This window comes from Anoplopoma fimbria, chromosome 11, assembly GCF_027596085.1.
Source record: "Anoplopoma fimbria isolate UVic2021 breed Golden Eagle Sablefish chromosome 11, Afim_UVic_2022, whole genome shotgun sequence".
NCBI classification, from domain to species: domain Eukaryota; kingdom Metazoa; phylum Chordata; class Actinopteri; order Perciformes; family Anoplopomatidae; genus Anoplopoma; species Anoplopoma fimbria.
Genome location: NC_072459.1, coordinates 12348090 through 12368313, shown reverse-complemented (window position 1 = coordinate 12368313; position 20224 = coordinate 12348090). Strand labels below are relative to the sequence as shown.

The window sequence follows — 20224 nt, the reverse complement described above, 5'->3', positions numbered from 1 at the left end:
CAGTAGAAAAACACAATAACTGAAATATAATATTTACAGACAGAAAAAAACTATTTTAACTATTATTGCACAGTGTTTTTATTGTCATGTGTCATGTGGTCTACTGGGAGCAGAGCTGGTTGTGCAGCCTGACAGCAGCAGGAAGGAAGGACCTGCGGTACCTCTCCTTCACACACCGGGGGTGAAGCAGCCGGTGGCTGAAGGAGCTGCACAGAGCTGCCAGGGTGTCCTGCATGAGGTGAGAGGTGTTGTTCATCAGGGATGATAGCTTAGCCATCACCCTCCTGTCTCCCACCACCTCCACCGTATCCAGTGGACACCCCAGCACACTGCTGGCCTTCCTGACAAGCTTGTTCAGTCTCTTCTTGTCGGCTGCTGAGATGCTGCTGCTCCAGCAGACCACTGCATAAAAAATGGCTGATGCCACCACAGAGTTGAAAAAGGTCCTCAGGAGTGCTCCCTGCACTCCAAAGGACCTTAGTCTCCTCAGCAGATAGAGTCTGCTCTGACCCTTTTTATACAGTGAATTTGTATGATTAGTAATATGGAGGGAAACACCAAAGCACCAAATGTTAGGACTGCTTCCCAAATCCCTTCATAATATTTAGGGAACCAAATTGAATGTGCATAAAAATAGCAGTTAAGATTTTCTCTCCTCTTTTTTCCCGATGTAACCAACTTCCTTCTTACTTAACGATTATGACCGGTAGAGTCTCGCTGTTGGCACTAAATTATTTACAACACACTGTTTTCATTAAGTCTCAAGTTACAGAAGCAATGTTTTGAATCAAATATTATTCAGGGTCCCTTGGGATGAGGGGATATACACTGTGGCAAAGTTTCTTTGTTTTTTTTTTACCTTAAACTAGCCTATATTCTCTCATTTTGAAGTCCATACATGCAGTTAAGATTTTTTTACATTTAAAACTTCTGACTCTGTCGCATCTGACAGCTGACTGTTGTAGGAAAATGTTTCACTTCTGTGCTCTGCTCTACAGAGCATGAGGGAGGGGTGATTTAGTGTTTGTGGGATTTTTTTCACACTCATAATTTAGATAGAATGCATTCATTTTATGCATGAGTGTGCTTGTAAGTTTTATGTGTATGCATATGTGAAAAACAACTATTTTTGTTTCTCACCCCCCCTGTCATCTTCATATCCTATATATCTTCACGTCTCCCTGTGAGTTTTAGGCTGTTTTAGGCAGGAAATGGAGCTGGGAGATTCCTTCGCATGGCGGGGGTCTAAGGCGGATGCAAGTGGCAAGATTTAACAGTAGGGGTCATGGGTCAAAGGTGCCTCCAGGTTGCAAATTTGCAACTTTGCCCAGATCCTGTCCGGGCTGCCATCAAAGTGGGCAGCCAGCCGCTCACTAATGTGTATTAGCAAGACAAAGGGAGAGGAGAGGGGCGGGCATATGATGGGCTTTGATTTCTCAAAGATTTATGGGCGTGATGAAATCAGCCTTGAATAAACTGGGCTCGCCCATTTTCTCTATCGTTTAGCTACATCTGAAGGCGTCGGGGTATTTTCCGGGAGACAGACACCCCGGATAAAAAGGCAACAAATCTAAAGAGAAAGAGAGAGGAGGGCCACAGCTTACTCTGAAGTCCTCACATGTCCTATTGAAGGACCCATCAGCTGGCTGCAGCCCCATTGTATGTGGCGCCTCACGACCATTACTGCCTCACCAGAGAAATTCCAAACCGTAGACTTATGGAAATGATGCTGATGCGTTCCTGGGAAACCAAGAAAACACTTGACGGGCTACATGTAAATGTTCTTGGCTGTTGTTTAAAAGGTGAAATATCCTGGTCTTTATCAAGTAGTTCAACAGTGTTGATGTATGTATACAGCCACCAAAGTAAGCACCCAGTGGATGGTGTTGAGGGTGGCTTCCCCTCAATCCCCTCTCCCCCATCCTGCATGCCCTGCAGTAAATACTAAGTGCCCCCCGGTGACCCTCCCAGTGATAAATAACCCTTAAGGTTAACCACGTTTGAAATGGAGCTGTAAGGCCATTATAGGCCTCCGGAGTTTTCTTGACATCTTCAATATGTTATCTGTATGCCCAGGGACTTTAACCAGAGCAACATTAACTGGCCTCTCTTTTGTGTTAGGACTGATGGAGATAGGAAACGTTTTTTTGACCAACAATCCTGAGAATTTAATTATCTTCTATCTGCATGTTTGGCAGCAATAAATGTATGACATTCACACCGGTTAAGATGTAACATGATTGTGTGTGTGTGTGTGTGTGTGTGTGTGTGTGTGTGTGTGTGTGTGTGTGGTGAAATCTGTTTTCCTGAATATTATACTTCAGCCGTGCTCACGAGCATACTAGTGCGTGCACAGATGGCATTGGGTAGTATGCAAACCAATGGTTATTGCACCTTGGCATCTGGTAGGAGGCTAAAAAAAGGTTGGTGTTTATCCTTCATGGCTGCTGGTGATGTCTGTGAACACGTCTGGAGTCTGAAGATGCTCTGATTCATGTCATGTTCGAAGTGAGATAAAACTTGAACATGAAACTTTAAGAGCATCAGTATTTCAGGAACACACATTTTACATTTAAAGATGATCATCGGATCAGCATGTGTTCGACAATATAAAGGAAAGGGAAAATGTGGGGTTTTTTTCAGAGGTGAATTAAACAAGTTGCTTTGGGTGTGACATATGTTATATATCTTATATATACACATACAATATTAATGTTTTCCAATAATATATAATTAAAAAGGAGGGTATTCTAACAATTAGTGAATAATTAATACTGTTAAGCTTTGTTCACATGGCAGACACTGGGACCTTTTCATTATTATACTATTTCATTTATTCTAACAGGAAGTTTAACATTTGTTCTGTCCAATTTACACCATCTGCACGCTGTAGTTTTGTACATTTGAGAGCTGGCCACCATAAACTTTTTTTTATGTTAAGTATAAGACATCTATAAACTGCTTTTGATCAAAGAGCAAAAATCCTATTCCAATAATCCACTGTGGTGCCAACTCCTGAGAGGGAACACGAGAGAAGATTAATGTCATATTACCCCAGTATCATATACACTTTTAACTAGAACGGAGAGGGAAAATGTATCCTCTTCAATTTGGGAGACAAGGTTATATGTTTGACACCATATGACTTGAACAACCACTCACACAGTTTTGATTGTTTTTCAAAATTCTAAAAACTTCCAAAAAGATCTTTAGAGAAAAAAAAGAACAAGAAAAGTGAGTTGCAGTCTCCACCTAGTGGAATTATGAGCAATGTGAGCATTAACTGATTAGCTGCTTTATGACACTTAAAAAACAATTGAATAGATGAGATAAAGACCCCTGCCGTTTGGTTGTCCCTAAACCTGTAGGGCAATATTAAAAAGTAGTGTTTTTAATTTGTATGGTTCTTTATGCTTCTACTATCCTACATTTGGGACTAAATACTCCACACGATTAATAACACACACTTTAACATTTTCTTTGATTCAGGTAATTAATACAATATAATTCAACTAATTACTTATTATATATCATTATAGGCTAAGCTGCAGCAGTATAAATAAGTGTAAATTAGCTCCACCTTTACCAGCTGCAACATTAGTGATGCTCACCATTATTCTGAAGTGGACCATTCTCCATAATACTTTAACTTTTTGAACTGTAATTACATTGTGATGCTTATGTTTTTTTATTGAAGAAAGATTTTAAATCCAGTTACACTGTGGTATTACTACTTTACTAAAAGGTCTGAATATTTCTTCCCTCTCCGGCACAAAGACATATTAGTGTCTTTTATGAGAAGCTTGACATAAATGTTCAGCCAATGATTTAAATATGTCTGATTTGAAAAAAAGTTACTTTTCCTCACAGAGATGCTACTGAGGCATTTTTTATGAACCATTTTACAATTTGATATAATTTTGTTTTGCTGATAGCAGTTGATAAGCATGTCCTCAAAATGTAGCCAGATGATGCAATTTCTGATTTCAAAGAGTGAGTGTTAAGGGTCTGGAGAAAAGAACATGACAAATGGTTTGATCAACAGTTTTACTTAGAAAATATTTGTCATTAGAAGTCACAGTTATAAAAAAGTGATTGTTTACCTTTCAAGAGCTTTGATGTCCATTACTTATACCTCCTTCTGTATGTAAACTCAACATCTGTCTCTAATCTAAATATGACTATGTACAGATATTTCATCTATGGTTCCCGGAAGTGAACATCCTGGTTGTGTTTTATGTGTTGCAGCTCCACCATGTTGTAGAATTAGGCTATTACAAGTAGCCGCATGGAACAAGGTCAGTCATGAACACTTTTCTCATTTGCTCATCCCACCATACCATTGGGTTAATATATCCGCTACTATAAGTTCAGAGTAAAAACACTGAACAAGAAATATCAGGTAGAAAGGTTCACTGTGTGGTGTGAACACTAAAGGTTTGTTTAACCAACCTCTGTAAATTGTGCATATGGCTGGAACTTTAAACATCAGAATGATTCATTTCAAAGGGTTTATTTAGAAGAATACTGACAAAAATGCAAACTGGGGTTTGTACAAAGCAAATTAATCACAGGACATGACACATCTGCAACACAAAGTAGGCTATACATTTCAAGAAAAGTAGATAAAAAGCACCATTTTTCAAAACTAGATTACAAAATGCAAAAAAAGAATGTAATTGACATATCAAGTACAATGATAATTCAAAAAAACTTCATGAGTTTATTAAGACTTCTTATTGTTATTCTTTTTATTCATTTATGATTTTCCTTCAAGAACAACACAGATATTCTAAGTAAGGCACTTAATTCAAAGCATTGGACCATTGGACACTCAAAAGAAAAAGACAATTTAAAAAAAGCTTGATACTCCAGGCAGGTTAAGGGACATCTCTTTGGCACAGCTGCATGATTTGTGAGAGACAAAAAACTCTATCACGTAAAGGAGCATGACAATGTTAACTTGACAACACTATGTACAAAATGTATGTAAAAATGTTATAAATATGTCTAAAAACCACAGACACTATGTACATCTTTGTACTGAAGCAAGGCAGAGATTACTCGTCTTTTTTATCCCACATGATGGATTTGTGGAAGCATGCAACAAAAAAATCAATCTGTCGCCAACACATTTATAAACACATTTTGAAGACAATCTGTCACTGCAGGTAACATGAGTAGTGACACTAAAATCGATAAAGCAATTGGGTGTGATATTTTTCTGCCTGTGATGGGGATATAGTGGATACTGACATACAGCAAAAATGAATCCCCAGCTGTTATGAATGTCTCAATGTTGTGTTTAAAATGATTGGTGACACATGCACTTTTGTTGTAATGTTGGGATGTCAGTCAATGGTCTGTGGGCAGTAGGCACAGTGCGATGTTGTTCTAAGGGTTCACCTAACTACCCCTCCTCTTTTCTTCTCTGCTCTCTGCTCTCTCTCATTCTTTCTTCCTCAGGACGATATAAATGAGGCCACTGATGAGACACAGAGGGAAAGCCACCCAGGCCAGCACATAGGCGTAGCCGAATTGTGCGCCGGATCCATCATCCGGACTCATGACGGTGTAGATGATCGCCCCGCACATCACGAACACACCTAGGGGAGACGAGAAGAGAGGTGAGGGGGATGATCTGAAAGCCACTGCAGATGACCTCACCACTCCACCCGCATCTGCTCAGGGTGTGACCCGTCAGCGTGTGATGAAGTCATACTCACTTGCCAAGATCTGGAAGATGGCGGTGAAGTAGAAACGTCCGCCCTTGACCAGTTTGAACAGCTGAAACACGAATGCAATGAGGGAGAAGAAGCAGAAGAGCAGGGAGAGGATCATGAGGGCTTGCACCGCCTGGATCCAGTCTAGAAGACAGATGGAGAGCATTCATTTAAACACGTTCATAACTTTTCTATATCAAAGGCAATAAAAGTACAATAAATAACTTTCTTTCCAGGGATCGGACAAACCTTCATTGCTGGCTGGCTTGCAGTGGTAGCCTCCATTAGTTGTCATGCAACTGTACCATAGATCTGTGGTCCTATCCCCACCTACAGACCAGGCCTGGTAAACACAACAACACAGAAACATTCAAATACACTGCAGCATCAACAGCACGGCCTGGGGCTGAACTATCCAACACCAATAACAGTTAATAAGCATTAAAACAAAGCAGCTATGGTCTAGTTTATTCACATCATGTCCCTGTTCCATTCTGCTTTTCTTTTTTTTCCCCCACCCAAAATTTGAAAGTGAATTGAATAAAGTGTAAAAGGACAACTTACACTGGCTGCTGTCGACACAATGAGAAGAATGAGAATGATAAGGTGCAAAATAAGCACTCCGAGCAGGAAGAGCAGCATTTTTTCAAGTAGGTCTAGAGGGATAAATGAGACAAAAAAGAAGTCAATCCACATGAAGTGTACCATTTCTCCATAAATTAGCTGACCTCGACGCTAGAGGGCGCTGTTCCCTCACTTTCTGCACCGACCGCAGTGTTTACCTCAATGTGAAAGTATCCCCTTACACATAAACGAAGAAGGAAGGACGGAACTATGACTTCTTAAATGGTCAACATTGAGTTTCAAAGTCAGGCTGCAGTAATGAAACTAAATCGATACTCAAGCTGATCTCACGATTTTGAACTTTTGATCCATTTTTACGAGTCCAAATGATTTAATTACAACTCATTAATTCAAGCAACGCGTGTTTGCATAATGAGTGAAAGAGCTCAAGAGAATTCTCGGTTTAAAGAGGTCGATATGAGTAAGAAAGGCTGTTTCCCTGCTAAATCAATGCACGCTGCTGGGAAAACATACTGGAGCCATCTGCGTGAGAAGCATTCCTGCTTATTGCCGCCATGCGTGCGCCTCGAGCTTTAACTGTTTATTATTATTATGAATATCTACATTTACAAAGGTGATACAAAAGCGAGTCAGGCAGGTGAAACTAACACATGTGAGACAAGAGTGGCTTTTTTTTCGCGTCATAGAAGTAAATCCAAAGTCGATTTAAACTCCAGGGGTGAGGTCCTGTTGTGTGATTCGTAAAAAAAAAAAAAAAAAAAAAAAAAAGTCAATGCAAGAAAAAAAAAAAAAAAAAACAGTTCACTGACTAAAACAAAACAAACTCCAACAAAATACTCCAACTTACAAGTAGGCAAAGCAAGAGGTTTGTATCCGTAAAAAAAAAAGAGGGAGTGCTGAGGTGAAGAGTTGGGACAAGTATCAGCGAGGTTCTGCTTCTCTCTCGACTTCTTCCTCTGTGGCTACTATTCCAGATGTGGCGCACACACCCCAGTCAGACTCTTTCTCCGCCTGAGAAACACCGCCCTGCAGGCCCTGCACGTCACCAGAGGCCCGTCCTAAAAAAGTTTTTTTCCTTCTCCTTCTTCTCTTCTTCCCCGTGGAAGCCTATCATCTGGATTGTTCTTAAATCCACAGGATTGCATGGAGATTCCTATGTGCAAACCTCAAAGCCTTTAAAAAAAAAAAAAAAAAAAAAAAAGATGTCTCTGCATCAAAACATCCTTTATTTTACTCCTAGTAATAAAACATTATTATGACATAATCAGTCAAATTCTAAAGGAAGGCATGATGTGTCTGTGATTCTCAGAGATTTTATGATTCATTTAAAGTGATGATTCCCTACAAAAGGCCTGATCCTGCCTCCAAATGTGTGAACTGTTCTGCAATATATATGTTTATGTTTTTCTTTAAATCCTAACAATCTGACTAGCTGTCAGACGGGACGGTCAGGATGGCTCTTGATGATCCTGTTCCAGATGGTTGGTGGAGGCTGGACAGCCCTATGACCCCCATTGACTGGCAGAACTCACTTGTGCACACTGAGATTCCGAAACCACACATGTCCAGAAGTGCTCTGTCCAGATGGTGTGTGTGTGTGTGTGTGCCTGCATGTGAACCGACCAGCCCTCTTGAGGCCCCGCGGTATGCCCAGAATGCCGGTGTGTGTGAAGCAGTCCTCCTGTTTACTCCTGCGTCTGCAGAGAGAAAGGAGAGTTTGTCCAGCGCCGTAGGGAGTTAACACGGTGCAATGTTTGGGTCGTGCTAAATAGATGGAACAGCTTGGATCTCCACGCACACATGATTCAAGGATGAGTGACAAAGATCGCCCGCCGCAGCCCGCCTGTGGTTCTGCATCCCTCATTACACTGTGGTCTCAGTCCATTTCCTCACAAGTGACAAAGTTGTAAACCAAACCGTAATCCAAGTGACAGCAGTGACAAAAGCACACATTTGCTGTTTTGAAACCAACCGAGTAAAAACGTGATAGTGATCAGCTGTTGCAGTCAGAGAGCACAGCTTGTGCCTCTCACTCTCTCTCTCTCTCTCTCTCCTTTCCCTTGCAGTTTTTTGGCTCATCTGGTGGATTCCTGTGGTTTGTGTTAGTAAACAAGCGAGGGGAGGAACTGTGAGCTGCTGCCAGGCCTGCTGGGGGACGCTGGGTGAAGCAGTTCTGTGTGAGCCCTGGCAGAGCTGGAGGGGGCCGAGAGAGAGAGAGAGCTCTTTGACAATCAGCCGACCACTCAGCTGGACGGGATGCTGTTTATGAAGATGTAATTGGTGCAGTGGTCAGGTGGAAGGAAGCGCCAGCACCGGCAGCAGGGTGAAAAGTCAAACCTGGCTGCCCAGCTGGAGCAGGTGTGTGAGTGGAGACTATAAATGTCACAGTGGTCTCACACTCCTCTTAATCAGAGGAGGATTTACACACAATCCTGCACTGTTACTCACAAATTGGACATATGCAGAGCATAATAGTTAAAGGACAAGTCTATTTCCTTATTTTTAACTGTAGAAAGCCATGAAAAGAATAACAGCAAAGAGATAGCTTACAATTTTAAAGGTGGTTAGTTGCTGTCAGTGGAAGCTCTCATGATACTTCAAGCTTCACTGGAGTTAACAACAAAGTGCCCCACCTTTTTTTGCTGCCATTATTGTGTAAACACTCTAAAAGACGTGTGGGTATAGTTTCACTTTCACACTTTACGCTGCATTCTTAATAGTGCCAATCCCTTTGCCTGAAAAACATTATGCTGTCAGTGATAGCTCAAGCAAACCTTGAATAGTTATGATCTTTCTTACTTGGGTGAAAGCACTGGAACCCCCCAAAACCCTTTAAATAAAAACACACAGCTCCTCTTCTTTTCTTATTGTGAAAGTGTGGGATTACAAAGCAAACAGGCAGGAGTAGCTCACCACCAGTAACTATAGTTACGGCCATTGTGGCGAAGCGGCAGTTGAAATTCAAAACCGACACACCCTGTTTCATTGAGAGATTCACCAGGTGAGCTATTTTAAAAGGATGTTTTTTTAGAAAGCAGTTTCTTGATGTAAACCAGAGTATTTCTGTTTCTTTAAATGGACCTCACAGTGTTATGCAAAACACAGTTGCAGTTCTGTTTGAACATCAACACGAGCAAAACAGCTGACCAAAAGCCAAACCACAGAGGCTTCATGGTGATTTAAAAGTGGTTTGATTAAAATGCAATGCAATGCTATAAAACATTGGGCTGTGTCTTTATTGGAAAATAAACAGTTTTTAATGTGAAATAATTTAATCCCAAAGAGCATACATCGACTCTATGGATAATGAACATGAATCATATATTCCTATCATGATAAAATGTTTAATTTGTTATTGGCTATGTGTCTCCTGAAATTATAACCTGAATATAAACTTACACTTTTCTTTTTGGGTGTGTGGTGTTGAGGGCTGGGAGTCAAGATGATGTGCTAACTCTCAGGTTTCTTTTTGGCATCAATGTAAATGAAGTCAGGTTAATGTTAGTTTAATCAAAACCACAATAGGCCAGTGCTTAAATCTAAAATCAAGTCAAGACATATCGTAATGTTCCGATGTTTGGTGACAGAATGAGTCAGCCTCAGTTTAAGCCCAGCCCTGGTTTAAAGCGCCAGACTGCAGGAGCGGCCGAATGACTCTCTTCGACTGTTGCAGCTCCAATTGCAAAAGCACGACTGAGGGAAGGGTGAGATAATTGGGAATTAGGTTTTGGTTTTGGCTGCTTGGAGGACGTCTTAGTGGGACAGCTGGACAGTCAATTTTACTTGTGGGATTATGAAGGAATGGTGGAACGCCTCAATGCTCCTTCACCTATGGAAGCCACTGCCAAAACAAGAGGAAACACTAAAGCTCTGAAGTCAGTCCGGTCAAATATCATCAGGAGTAGCTGACAACGCCTGTCCATGAAAAGAAAATGAAATGCTTAAGATATCTCACTGGACATCTCTGAATCATCACAGCTGGAAAACATTTGGATCTACTCTGCCCACAGCTGCTCAGAGAACTTCAAACTTTGGTTATAGCTTATGTAAGTTTGCCCTCTATGTGTTGCGGCCTGGTTTGATCATAATGCAGTGTCAAACGCATCCCTTAGTTCTCCTTGAAACCATAGACAACGACATTCCTCTTGCTGATGCATTCTCTGCTTTCCAGGATGTGTACGTCTCTTTCCTCGTGCTGCCCGATTCTCAGGGCTGAACGGGCCTCTCTGTTGCTGCTCTTCGTGTTTGCGTTTCCCCACTTAGTGACTATCAGATAACATCCCACAGACCACGCAGCAGGAGCTGGAGAGGAGCCCTCCAGACCCAGACCTACGTTAAAGGATGGCACACTTAGCAAGGCTCTGTAAAGCTGTTCACTCACAGTGACACTTGGTGCTAGACTGCATGCTTACACAGGCCCTGAACATGCCTTTGCTTAAAATGCACTCACAAAAAGACAAACTCATAGATTATTTTTATGGCTTCAAATATGAATAGGCCTCAAACTGTTATACACAATGTCTGCAGCTTATCTTTGAGAGGCTTTACTATAAAAAGAATCTCTGCGGTGTGTGACAGCAACATGCAAGTCTGTGTGAAAGTGTAAAGCAGGATCACATTAGAGTATCCGTGCCGTGCATGCCCCGTCTCACCTCTCCCGTTTTAAATTCTGAAGCTCCAAAATGGACCGTGACCGCACTGGAGATCTCCATTGGTTGGGAGCTAAATCAGATAAAGCAGGCCAAGATGTCATAGAGGGGAGGGGGCTTTGTTTCTATCCCTTCAGAAACAGGCCTGTCCCTTCTTGGGAAGGATCAACAACCAAATAAATCAGAGACATACGGCATGACGAACTCCAGATTGTGGCACCCTAGTGATCCGAAACATGTGCTAATCATTAGGCCCTGGCTTCCTGTTGGAGCCGATGTCATCAGCACACACTTCCAAACAGGCAAGACCAGCATACAAACTGTTGCTTCGGATAGGAGAGAAACTGGCCTCAGGCGTTTGGAATGGAGCAATAAAAGCTATGAAAGAATCTGAATCGCCTTTCTCTCATTTCTGCACAGTTCTTGCAGCTCTGCTATCCACTGATAAATATCTCAGCTGCATCAGACACACTCCATGTCAGTTATTTTAAATTCCAATTGAATATGTCAACACTCGTAGTCACATGATTCAGTTGGTGATTACTCCCAATAATTCTTGTCCTCTTGTTATCAGTGTTTTTTCTCATTCCTGCTGGGGTGTTATCATTTTAAAGCAGTGTATCTGTGCTCCTTTAACATCTCACAATGCAGCACTTCCTTTACAGGCAGCCAATTCTGACTTTATGTGAAGAAAGGTGTGTGCCAGTGAATATTTTCTTTCCTTAAGAGTTGCCAGCACTTTGTATCTTTTATAAATCTGGTCTACCTGGAGAATAAGGAGCTGACTGTAACTGGCTACTAAGTGCATTATCTGAGGCATCTACTTGTATTAGCTTTATAGAAGTGATATACAGAGCTACTTCTGGGGTCAAAGGTCATGATAAACCAATGTGAACACCTAGCATTGAGCTCATTTACTTTCTGAGGTAAAATGTGTTTCATGGCCAGCAGTGGTGAGAGCAGCTCTGGTACACCCTGAGGTCATCAGGAGGTTTGAAAATGAAATTTAAGGAAATAACTATGAAGTCTGTGTGAAACAGCTGGTAGGTGAGTCAACAGATTATCAGTTTAGGGGCAGATAGCAAACAGCTAGCTTGTCTTGTGCGAAAGAATAAAGGTCATCCCTAGGCATGCTGCTGAGTGAGTTTTATCTCAGTTTTATCTCAGTTTTATCTCAGTTTTATCTCTGTCTACATCTGACTGCATAAGTTATGAGTCATCTGACTGTTGATACAAAAGACTTGATAATGTAATCCGGTACTCTTGGTGTTTTGGTCTCCTTTCTGTATTTGTAAGAGATGGCTGGTCAAACTGGATTGCCGTTGGGGAATGTGGTGATACACATAAACAGCAATGGCTAGCCTACTAACTATCTAGTGGCCTGGCCAAAGGAAGCTGTGGTGATGCCGTAAAGCCTGGCTTGCAGCAGAGTATCTGTGTTGTGTGCGCGCATACGTCGGCATCGGTCTGGACTGCAGCCCAAGTAGCCACTCGCACACGATGTGCACAGAACCCACTGACAGCTCCTCTCAGTGGAAGAGTGAAGGAGGAGGAGGTGAGGACGGATGGATACATTTTGGCAGACACAGAGATGCACCAGCATGTGCTACAAATCCTCAGATGTATAATGCACACAATGAAAAACATCCACAAATTCACAACCATTTTGGTATTGTGGCTCTGACAACACATTTCAAACCCAAAGATCAATCCAAATATTTAGCTGCTAAAGCAGGACAGCTCCAGTTTTGGAAAACTGTGACGGTCAGTTGCTCCTCATTTGATCCATACTGAAATATCTGTTTGATGAATTGCTATTACATTTTGTACATACATTCATTGTCCCCGGATGATGAATCCTAATGACTTTGTTGACCCCTTGACTTTTCCTCTATAGCACTCCCAGCAGGTTAATATTTTTGTTCTTTTGGTGAGATGTCTCGACATCCATTATCTTAAAACTTGGTACACACATTTATGTCAACCTAGGGATGAATTGTCATAACTTTGTAGATTACTTACATTTTTATTTAGTGCCATCAGTTCAAAATTCCAATTTGTCCAATTGTTTGTATGAGTAAATACCTGTTATTTATGCAACTTTCATCAGCCTCTTCTGTGTTTGGTGCAAATTAGCAAATGTTACTATGCTATCATGTTAATAAGACAGTGACTGGGACTACCTCACAGAGCCGCATGGCTGTAGACCCTTAATCCTGTTACTACCTTTTCACGATTTGTATTGGAAGAAATAGAAAAACAGATGGGTAGCAAACAGTGATAATCCCCATAACAAAGCACAGACAGAAAAGTCATTTGCCACAGAAACCCAGTATTCATCAAAGAATAATCTCAGGAAAAATATATCACTGTGCTGGCTATGTTATTCGATTGTGAGATGATATCTTCAAAATGTAGTGCATAAACAAACCCACAGTCACTGCTTATCATGAAAGATGTGTCCAAAATACCCATAAAACACAGATTTTACAGATTTGCACTTGGACCTAAAGTAACTGCAAGATAATAAATGAAAGAGTGTCCTCCCCTAAAAGTGAACATTTTTCACATATATGAAGGAGGGCACAGGAAGAACAGCTTGGTCTACAGATGCAGCCTATACTACTCCAGCAGGATTTAAGAAATAGCAGATCCCACCCACTCCTATCCCAGCCTAACCTCGCTTGTGAGTCAGAGCGATGAGAGATGTTGGGATGTATTGTTATGCTTTATGCATTCCAGATGAGACCTTAGCCTGTTCCCCCACCCATATGAGTGTTTCAAAACATGTGTTCTGCTAAGTTATTTTTTTTGATGAGTTTCACCCTTTCATGACAAAAGAAAAGTTGGGCGCGGTCAGAATCAACAAGCAGTGTTACAAACAGAAATATTCTATACATTTTCAACATTTCACTTTTTTGTAGCACTTTCTCTTTTTGTTTTTACTTCGAAACAAAAAGGTTTGGAAATATATGACTATGAATAAGGCATCAGCCATCATCCAAGACCAAAACCTGAGGTTTAGAATGTGCAAGCGGAAGAATTACATTTAATCCTATATTCTTGGCCATATGTTGTAGGCAAGTGGTGAACTCAGAGAAGAAAATATAGCATGGCAGCTCGGATTGAACTCTCCACTTTTTGAGAGTTGTGGGGGGATGGGATGGAAAGACTTAATTGAAAACAGGGGTTGTTTTTATATTTTTCCATAATAAAGTTAGCCTTTCAAAACAATTACCTGGCTTCTCGTTACAGTGGGCCTACAGTAGAGCTTCATCCTTGTTAAAAACTGAACTAATCCCACTCTTTTGGGCTTTAAAATAAATATATATCGTAAATACTACACGTACAAACACGTGCTAACTACACACTAAAGAAAGAACAAGTTGGAGATACATGCTCATGGAAAACAGTGAAGCCACAAACTAAAGCTCTGTCTGTGTTGCTTTCGCTTACACGCACACAAACTACACATTCAGTCACTTTGCAGCTGACGACCTAAAATGCCACTTTGGGGATGTGGGGGTTTTCCAAGGAGAATATTTAATTCTCTGAGGTCATGGTTGGGTTTGTAGATCTCCAGTCTGTAAAAAATACACACACGGTTGTGGGAGGAGGGAGCAGGGCGCTGGCCAATTCCTAAGAATCACCAGACTTAACTACAGTGCAATTGTTGCACGACGGATGACTGGAAATTTCAGGGGAAACTGGAAACTCTGTGGCAATAGGAAAAGTTTTTCACCTCACACCAATGTAGTCAAATACCTCTGTGACTAATAACAGGTGGCTAAATGCCAGGTACTCTTTCGGTTTCATTATTGAATTTGACTTTCTGTGGTTCATCCATTTTGACTTCTAATGAGCAGTGTGAGATTAGCAGCGCGACAGTAAAGGCCTGAAAATGTCCAGCGCTTAATTCCCAATGAAACTTACTGGTGACCAGGAAATTCCAAATTCTATCAGCAGTTCTTTCCATTGAGTAGCCTTTTCTCTTAGTGCGTGTGTGTGTGTGTGTGTGTGTGTGTGTGTGTGTGTGTGTGTGTGTGTGTGTGTGTGTGTGTGTGTGTGTGTGTGTGTGTGTGTGTGTGTGTGTGTGTGTGTGTGTGTGTGTGTGTATGTGTGTGTGTGGTGTCTGCTTTAGTCGCTGTCTGGCTGGCTCTCTTCCTTTAGTGGGATCGGATGGGACAGGCTGCAGACGACAGGCAGCTGGAGTGACAATAACACACACACACACACACAACACACACTTAAGGCCACCCTGGTCACACCCAAGGCATCCCAAGCACGCAGGGCCGGCCGCTCACACAGTGGTCTCTAAACATGCCTACGGCTCTGTGGGTGAGTCACTCTCACTTTGCACATCTGTGTGTGCGTGGGCACATAAACGAAAGTGTTTGATAGTGTTCAAAATGGCAGAGCTGTGCAGTGTTCCAGATGTAGTGCTGGAATATACCATATGTTACTGATAAAGGGCTCAGTTAACAATAAGATAGATTGAATATGTAGAGCTGTGACAGTAGGCTGAGTGTCTTTCCTCTCTCCTCCCATCCCAGGGGCCAACAGCACGGTGACCTCACCCTGCCTCCACCCCGCACACTCCCCTTCCTGACTTGCCCAGAGCAGCAGCACAGCTGGAGCATGCAGATGGGGAATAGAGAAACGAAAAAGAAACTGATTTGGATGATCACTGATTAACCATTCCCTCTCTATTTGTTCCATACTGCTCTGATTCACATTTTGTCCAACCTCGCTGTTGCTCATCAAGTCGGTCAAATACCCACATAAGCACTCTTGCATTCTTGAAAACACACACATACGCACTCCCATAAAGGCTGAGTTTTTTTGCTGTCAACATGACGTTTTTTTTCTGGAGATTGTGGTGTGAACGAGGCAGTGCTTCGCTTGAAATGAATCTGGTACAAGTTTCTTTGACTCTTTCAGGATCCCAGCGAGCTGTCAGTCAAAGTAAACAGCTACAGATGGAAAGGGTGGGGAGGGCTTTAACCAGGCTTTACCATGCTGGATACACCGCCAAAAGGCAATTGTCTGATACAGGAAAGCCAAAAGATGGCTTTGTGCTCAGCAGCATTTTCCGAGCTCAGAGTCAGACACGCCTTAACATCACATGCAAAGCGTCACATCGAGTGTTTATGTTTAAAATAAACACAGCAGACAGATTACAATTTCAAGCCTACATCTACACAGAGAGAACAAATTGTGAGAATGTTAAGGTTGTTTAAAAGATCAAAAAATTGTGCGGTGCTTTTTTTGACATTGGGTTTAATCCAGCATTTACACTATAGCACACAGGCCTCCAGGGCATTGACTGTATCAGTCATTACCACTGCTGAACAGTCTTCTTCTCTGACTTCTGTTATTAAACATAAGGCAGAATGTACAAGGGTGAATTAAATATGTGCAACTTTAAATACATTGCACATTACTGCAGCATTGTGTATGCTGAATATTCTTAGAAAAATCACTGTCACTTGTATGTCATTTTGCACATCATCCTCTTCTGCAGTCAGCATGCTCAGCTGTTTATGAACTCCTAAAGTGAAGTGCTAGTAAAAATGTAAATCCAGCCTAAATCATTCTTTGAATAATCAGATAAAATAAAATAAATACACAACTCAACCCAATCCAAAAGACAAACAAACACATGATACATCTGTTTATGGTCTGCTGGATCTGATTGGTAAACTCGGAGCGGGAGGAGGAGGAGGAGGAGGAGGAGGAGGAGGAGAGTCAGATGCTGGCCGGCAGGACGACAACGAGAGCCAGCATCGCACGGACTTTTCCCCCTCTCCTCTCCAGCTCATCCCTGAGGGAACCGTAGACAGAGGGAGGGGAGCATAAACTGGATGACGGAGTTGTTAAATGGAGGACCAACACCCAGTACAGCATGTTTTAAAGTCATCTCCCCACATGGAGCTCTGGGATTCTTCACCCTAGTGTTGTTTTCTATCTGCAGACACACCCTGATTTATGATGCTATTGAGATGTGATAGAAGTGAATGAGCCTTTAAAGTGTTGCAGTGGTTCTGCTTGTGAAGGTTGCATGAAAACAGGAAGGTGATGGAGTGTAATGGAAAGTCTGTCTGATTTGCTCTGCTAGAGCTGATACTGCCGGCTGCACTATGAAATCACTGAGGTTTAATCCCTGTGAACAGTGGCCACTGTGTTTTATAAAGCTAACAGAGGAATGCACGGAGGCCTGAACACAGTGCTTATCCCGTCCTACCAAGTATGAATTGAGAAGTGAAGGAGGAACAGTTTAAATACTCCTTAATATAGCGATGATGTCAACTTTCTTGGTATCCTTTTTGATATCTGCTAAACTTCCAAACTAATATCTGCTAATATAGACTTAAATTTAAAGTACTTTAGAGAGTTTGGATAAATCACAGAGATGGTCAGAATTTTACTTTGTACATGCAATGGTAATATATACAGTATATATATATACATATAATGGTATATATATATATATATATATATATATATATATAAACGTAAGATTGCTGCAGAAAGGATGCACTGAATGAATGAAATGTGTTGGACAAAAGGAGCCAATTATTTCCAGATTATTGTCAGGCATCAATCTGTGAACTGTCCTTCAGTTCCTTCATCCCTGCAGTGAATGTGTGGCTCTGGTATAACTCATTATGGCGAGAGAGAGGGAGGATATTAAGTTGAAGAAGGACTGGAAGGTCAAAGTTTAAAGCTGGCCTATGGGATGTGACCTTTTGTGATCCCTCTCTTCCTGGTCAGCTTTAGAGTATTTTTCTCCATAGTGGGCATGCAGTGTCTCCTAAACAAGGAGGGCTTTGTGTGGACATACAGCCTCTGTTGGGACGGCGCCAAGTCTATGTTGGCAAGGATGTACTCTCGCTGCGTGATCAACATCTTAAGCCTCTTTTTATCACCCCTGGGTTCACTGATGGATTGACTGTTCCCACCAATGTGTTACATTCAGAAATGAACAGAGTCAAATTGTTTATTTGTATGTGGAACTCTATTAACTGAGCTTCCTCATTTAACTATTAAATGAAGAAGTTTACATTTCACAGCAGCCTAAAAGTGTGGGTGTGCGGAGTAGTGTAGTAGGTCTATGTGTGGGGGTATATAAGTGCTCTCCTTCCTTAAGTCTCAGCCAGCCATGGACAGGCCTTGTAAGGGACGTGGCGTCTGGCAGACTTGAGGGGGTGTAGAGCAGTGGAGCCCCCAGCCCCATCCTATGTGGTCATGGCTGAATGAAGGCCAGGCCAGACCTCCTGGGGACGCACATGGCCGCACATAAACCGCTCTTCTCCTCAGCGGAGTGAGACAGGGTTAGCAGAGAAGCACATGGACAGAAAGAAAGAATGCAAAATGAATCACTACTTCGGCAAGAATGAGTCCTCCATGATCACATTGTTGTTTAACATGCCCAGTGCAGAATCATAGCGAAAGTTGACTTTATGATCAGTTCGTTTTAAAATCACTTCCAAATAAAAACTAGAATTATTATTCCGGCTGTTTGTTCAGTAATAGCAAAATATCTAGTTTGAATCCATGGTTTCAGTCTGGTGAGCTGAGGGCGGATTTAGCAATTGTGATTCTGCGTGATGGAAAAACATTTTGAACACTGGAGATTTTTAGTCTAGCCCAAAGAATCTATGACACAATCTCCAGATTTATGAAGGAAACTGCTGGTTGCTCAACAACTGGGGGGAGAAACGAGAGGGACTGGAGCTGTATTTCTCATGGAATAACTTTTCCATCTGAGAAAGCCATACCCACATTCTGACATACCTGCAACAATCCCTGAACGGGGAAGACTGCACTGATTTTAAAAGGATGGGCTAATTTTTCACAGTCTTCAGCAGAGGCACTTTAAGGCGAGGACACCGGAGAGGTTTTGCGGCCTCCCTGCTCCTCCCCCCTCCCCACGTGTGTGTGTGGTCTCCTGCTGCCGGCCCTGCAGCTCCAGGGTTTAGAGGTCAAGAGGTCAACACTGGGTACTGAAATGTTTATGTTCGCTGCTCCTGCTAACACCAATATCCTTGGTGCTGCGTCTTACACTCCTAGGAATACATCAGCCTTACTTTGAGGACACAAAGGGTAAAGAAATGAAAAACATTTGTTGGTTTGACTGTCCTACAATTTGTTTGGTTACTTGGCCGACTGAAGTAAAGGCAGATGAAGAGCATTTGAAAAGGCAGGATGAAATACTTATAAGTGTTGATATTTAATCAATAAAAAGACAGCAAAGGAGAAGTGTCTTTACTCAATTACTAACACATATACATGATGGACATCAGTGGTGATAACTTCAATAACAGACAACTTTATCCTCCTCCTCTTAGAATGAAGAAAAGGGGCCTTTTGAATAAAAACGTCAATGTATGCACCCACGCGTAACCACTAAGACAGATCCTACTCCCTGGAAGATTCATTTCTTGCTTGCCTGCTGAAGGAACGTTACTTGGCGCAGTTCAGATTCTATACATCATCCTATGGGCGGGCCTTCTCACTGGGCTCACAGTGTGCCCTCCCAGATACTGTGCATACATTTGGTCAAAGATATGTGCATCAAAGCATGGGAAAGGATGTCTGGACGCCATCCAGTTTTTTTTTAATTCTCGCTTCCAACCACAAACACACAGTTGGGGCTTTCGACCATGGCACTCGCTTTTCAGTTCGGTGCCAGCAAAACAACTACACACACACACACACCCACACACACCACACCCACACACTCCCCCGACTCTTCCCCTCAGTGCAGAACTACACAGCAGAAACGGGTGTTTGTTTATGACCCATTAAAAAAAAAGGGGGAAAGCAAAATACTGCAAACATAAAAGAAAAATGCTAGAGCTGCTCGGGGACTGGTCTGGATTTTTTTTGGGAGGGGGAGCTCACACGCTAATGTGTGTGAGTGTGTGTGTGGGAGGGAAAAGGGAGCAGAGCCAGGCAAAGGGCGGTATATGAACAATTTTGTATTCTGTTTCTTTTCTCCCCCATCCCCCACTTTTTACTTCCTCTCTCCCTCCTTCAACAGCCCCCAAGTCCCCTCCACCAGCAGGTTGCTTAATACTTTCCAGATTTCAGCATGCTGTCGGCCTCTGGAAGTGCTGCAAGTCTGCTGATGGAATTTGGCGGAAAAGGTTGTGGGTCCAGGCAAGGGCTTCTGACATAATAAACCTAAAGGCAATGAGCGCCTCCCATTGGTGGCTCGAGTAAAAAAAACATGATTTTCAAAGTGAGTTTGAAACCAAAGGG

At 42.1% G+C, this 20224-nt stretch overlaps 1 protein-coding gene across 1 annotated transcript; it reads right to left on the bottom strand.

Annotated features, from left to right (window-relative positions):
• Positions 1-4503: 4503 nt before the first annotated feature.
• Positions 4504-7286, bottom strand: pmp22a (peripheral myelin protein 22a). Its single transcript, XM_054607759.1, has 5 exons — positions 7156-7286; positions 6288-6379; positions 5973-6066; positions 5727-5867; positions 4504-5606 (listed from the first exon to the last, which is right to left on the bottom strand). The coding sequence occupies exons 2-5, from the start codon at positions 6363-6365 to the stop codon at positions 5449-5451; spliced, it is 471 nt and encodes a 156-aa protein (XP_054463734.1). The 5' UTR covers positions 6366-6379; positions 7156-7286; the 3' UTR covers positions 4504-5448.
• Positions 7287-20224: the final 12938 nt, after the last annotated feature.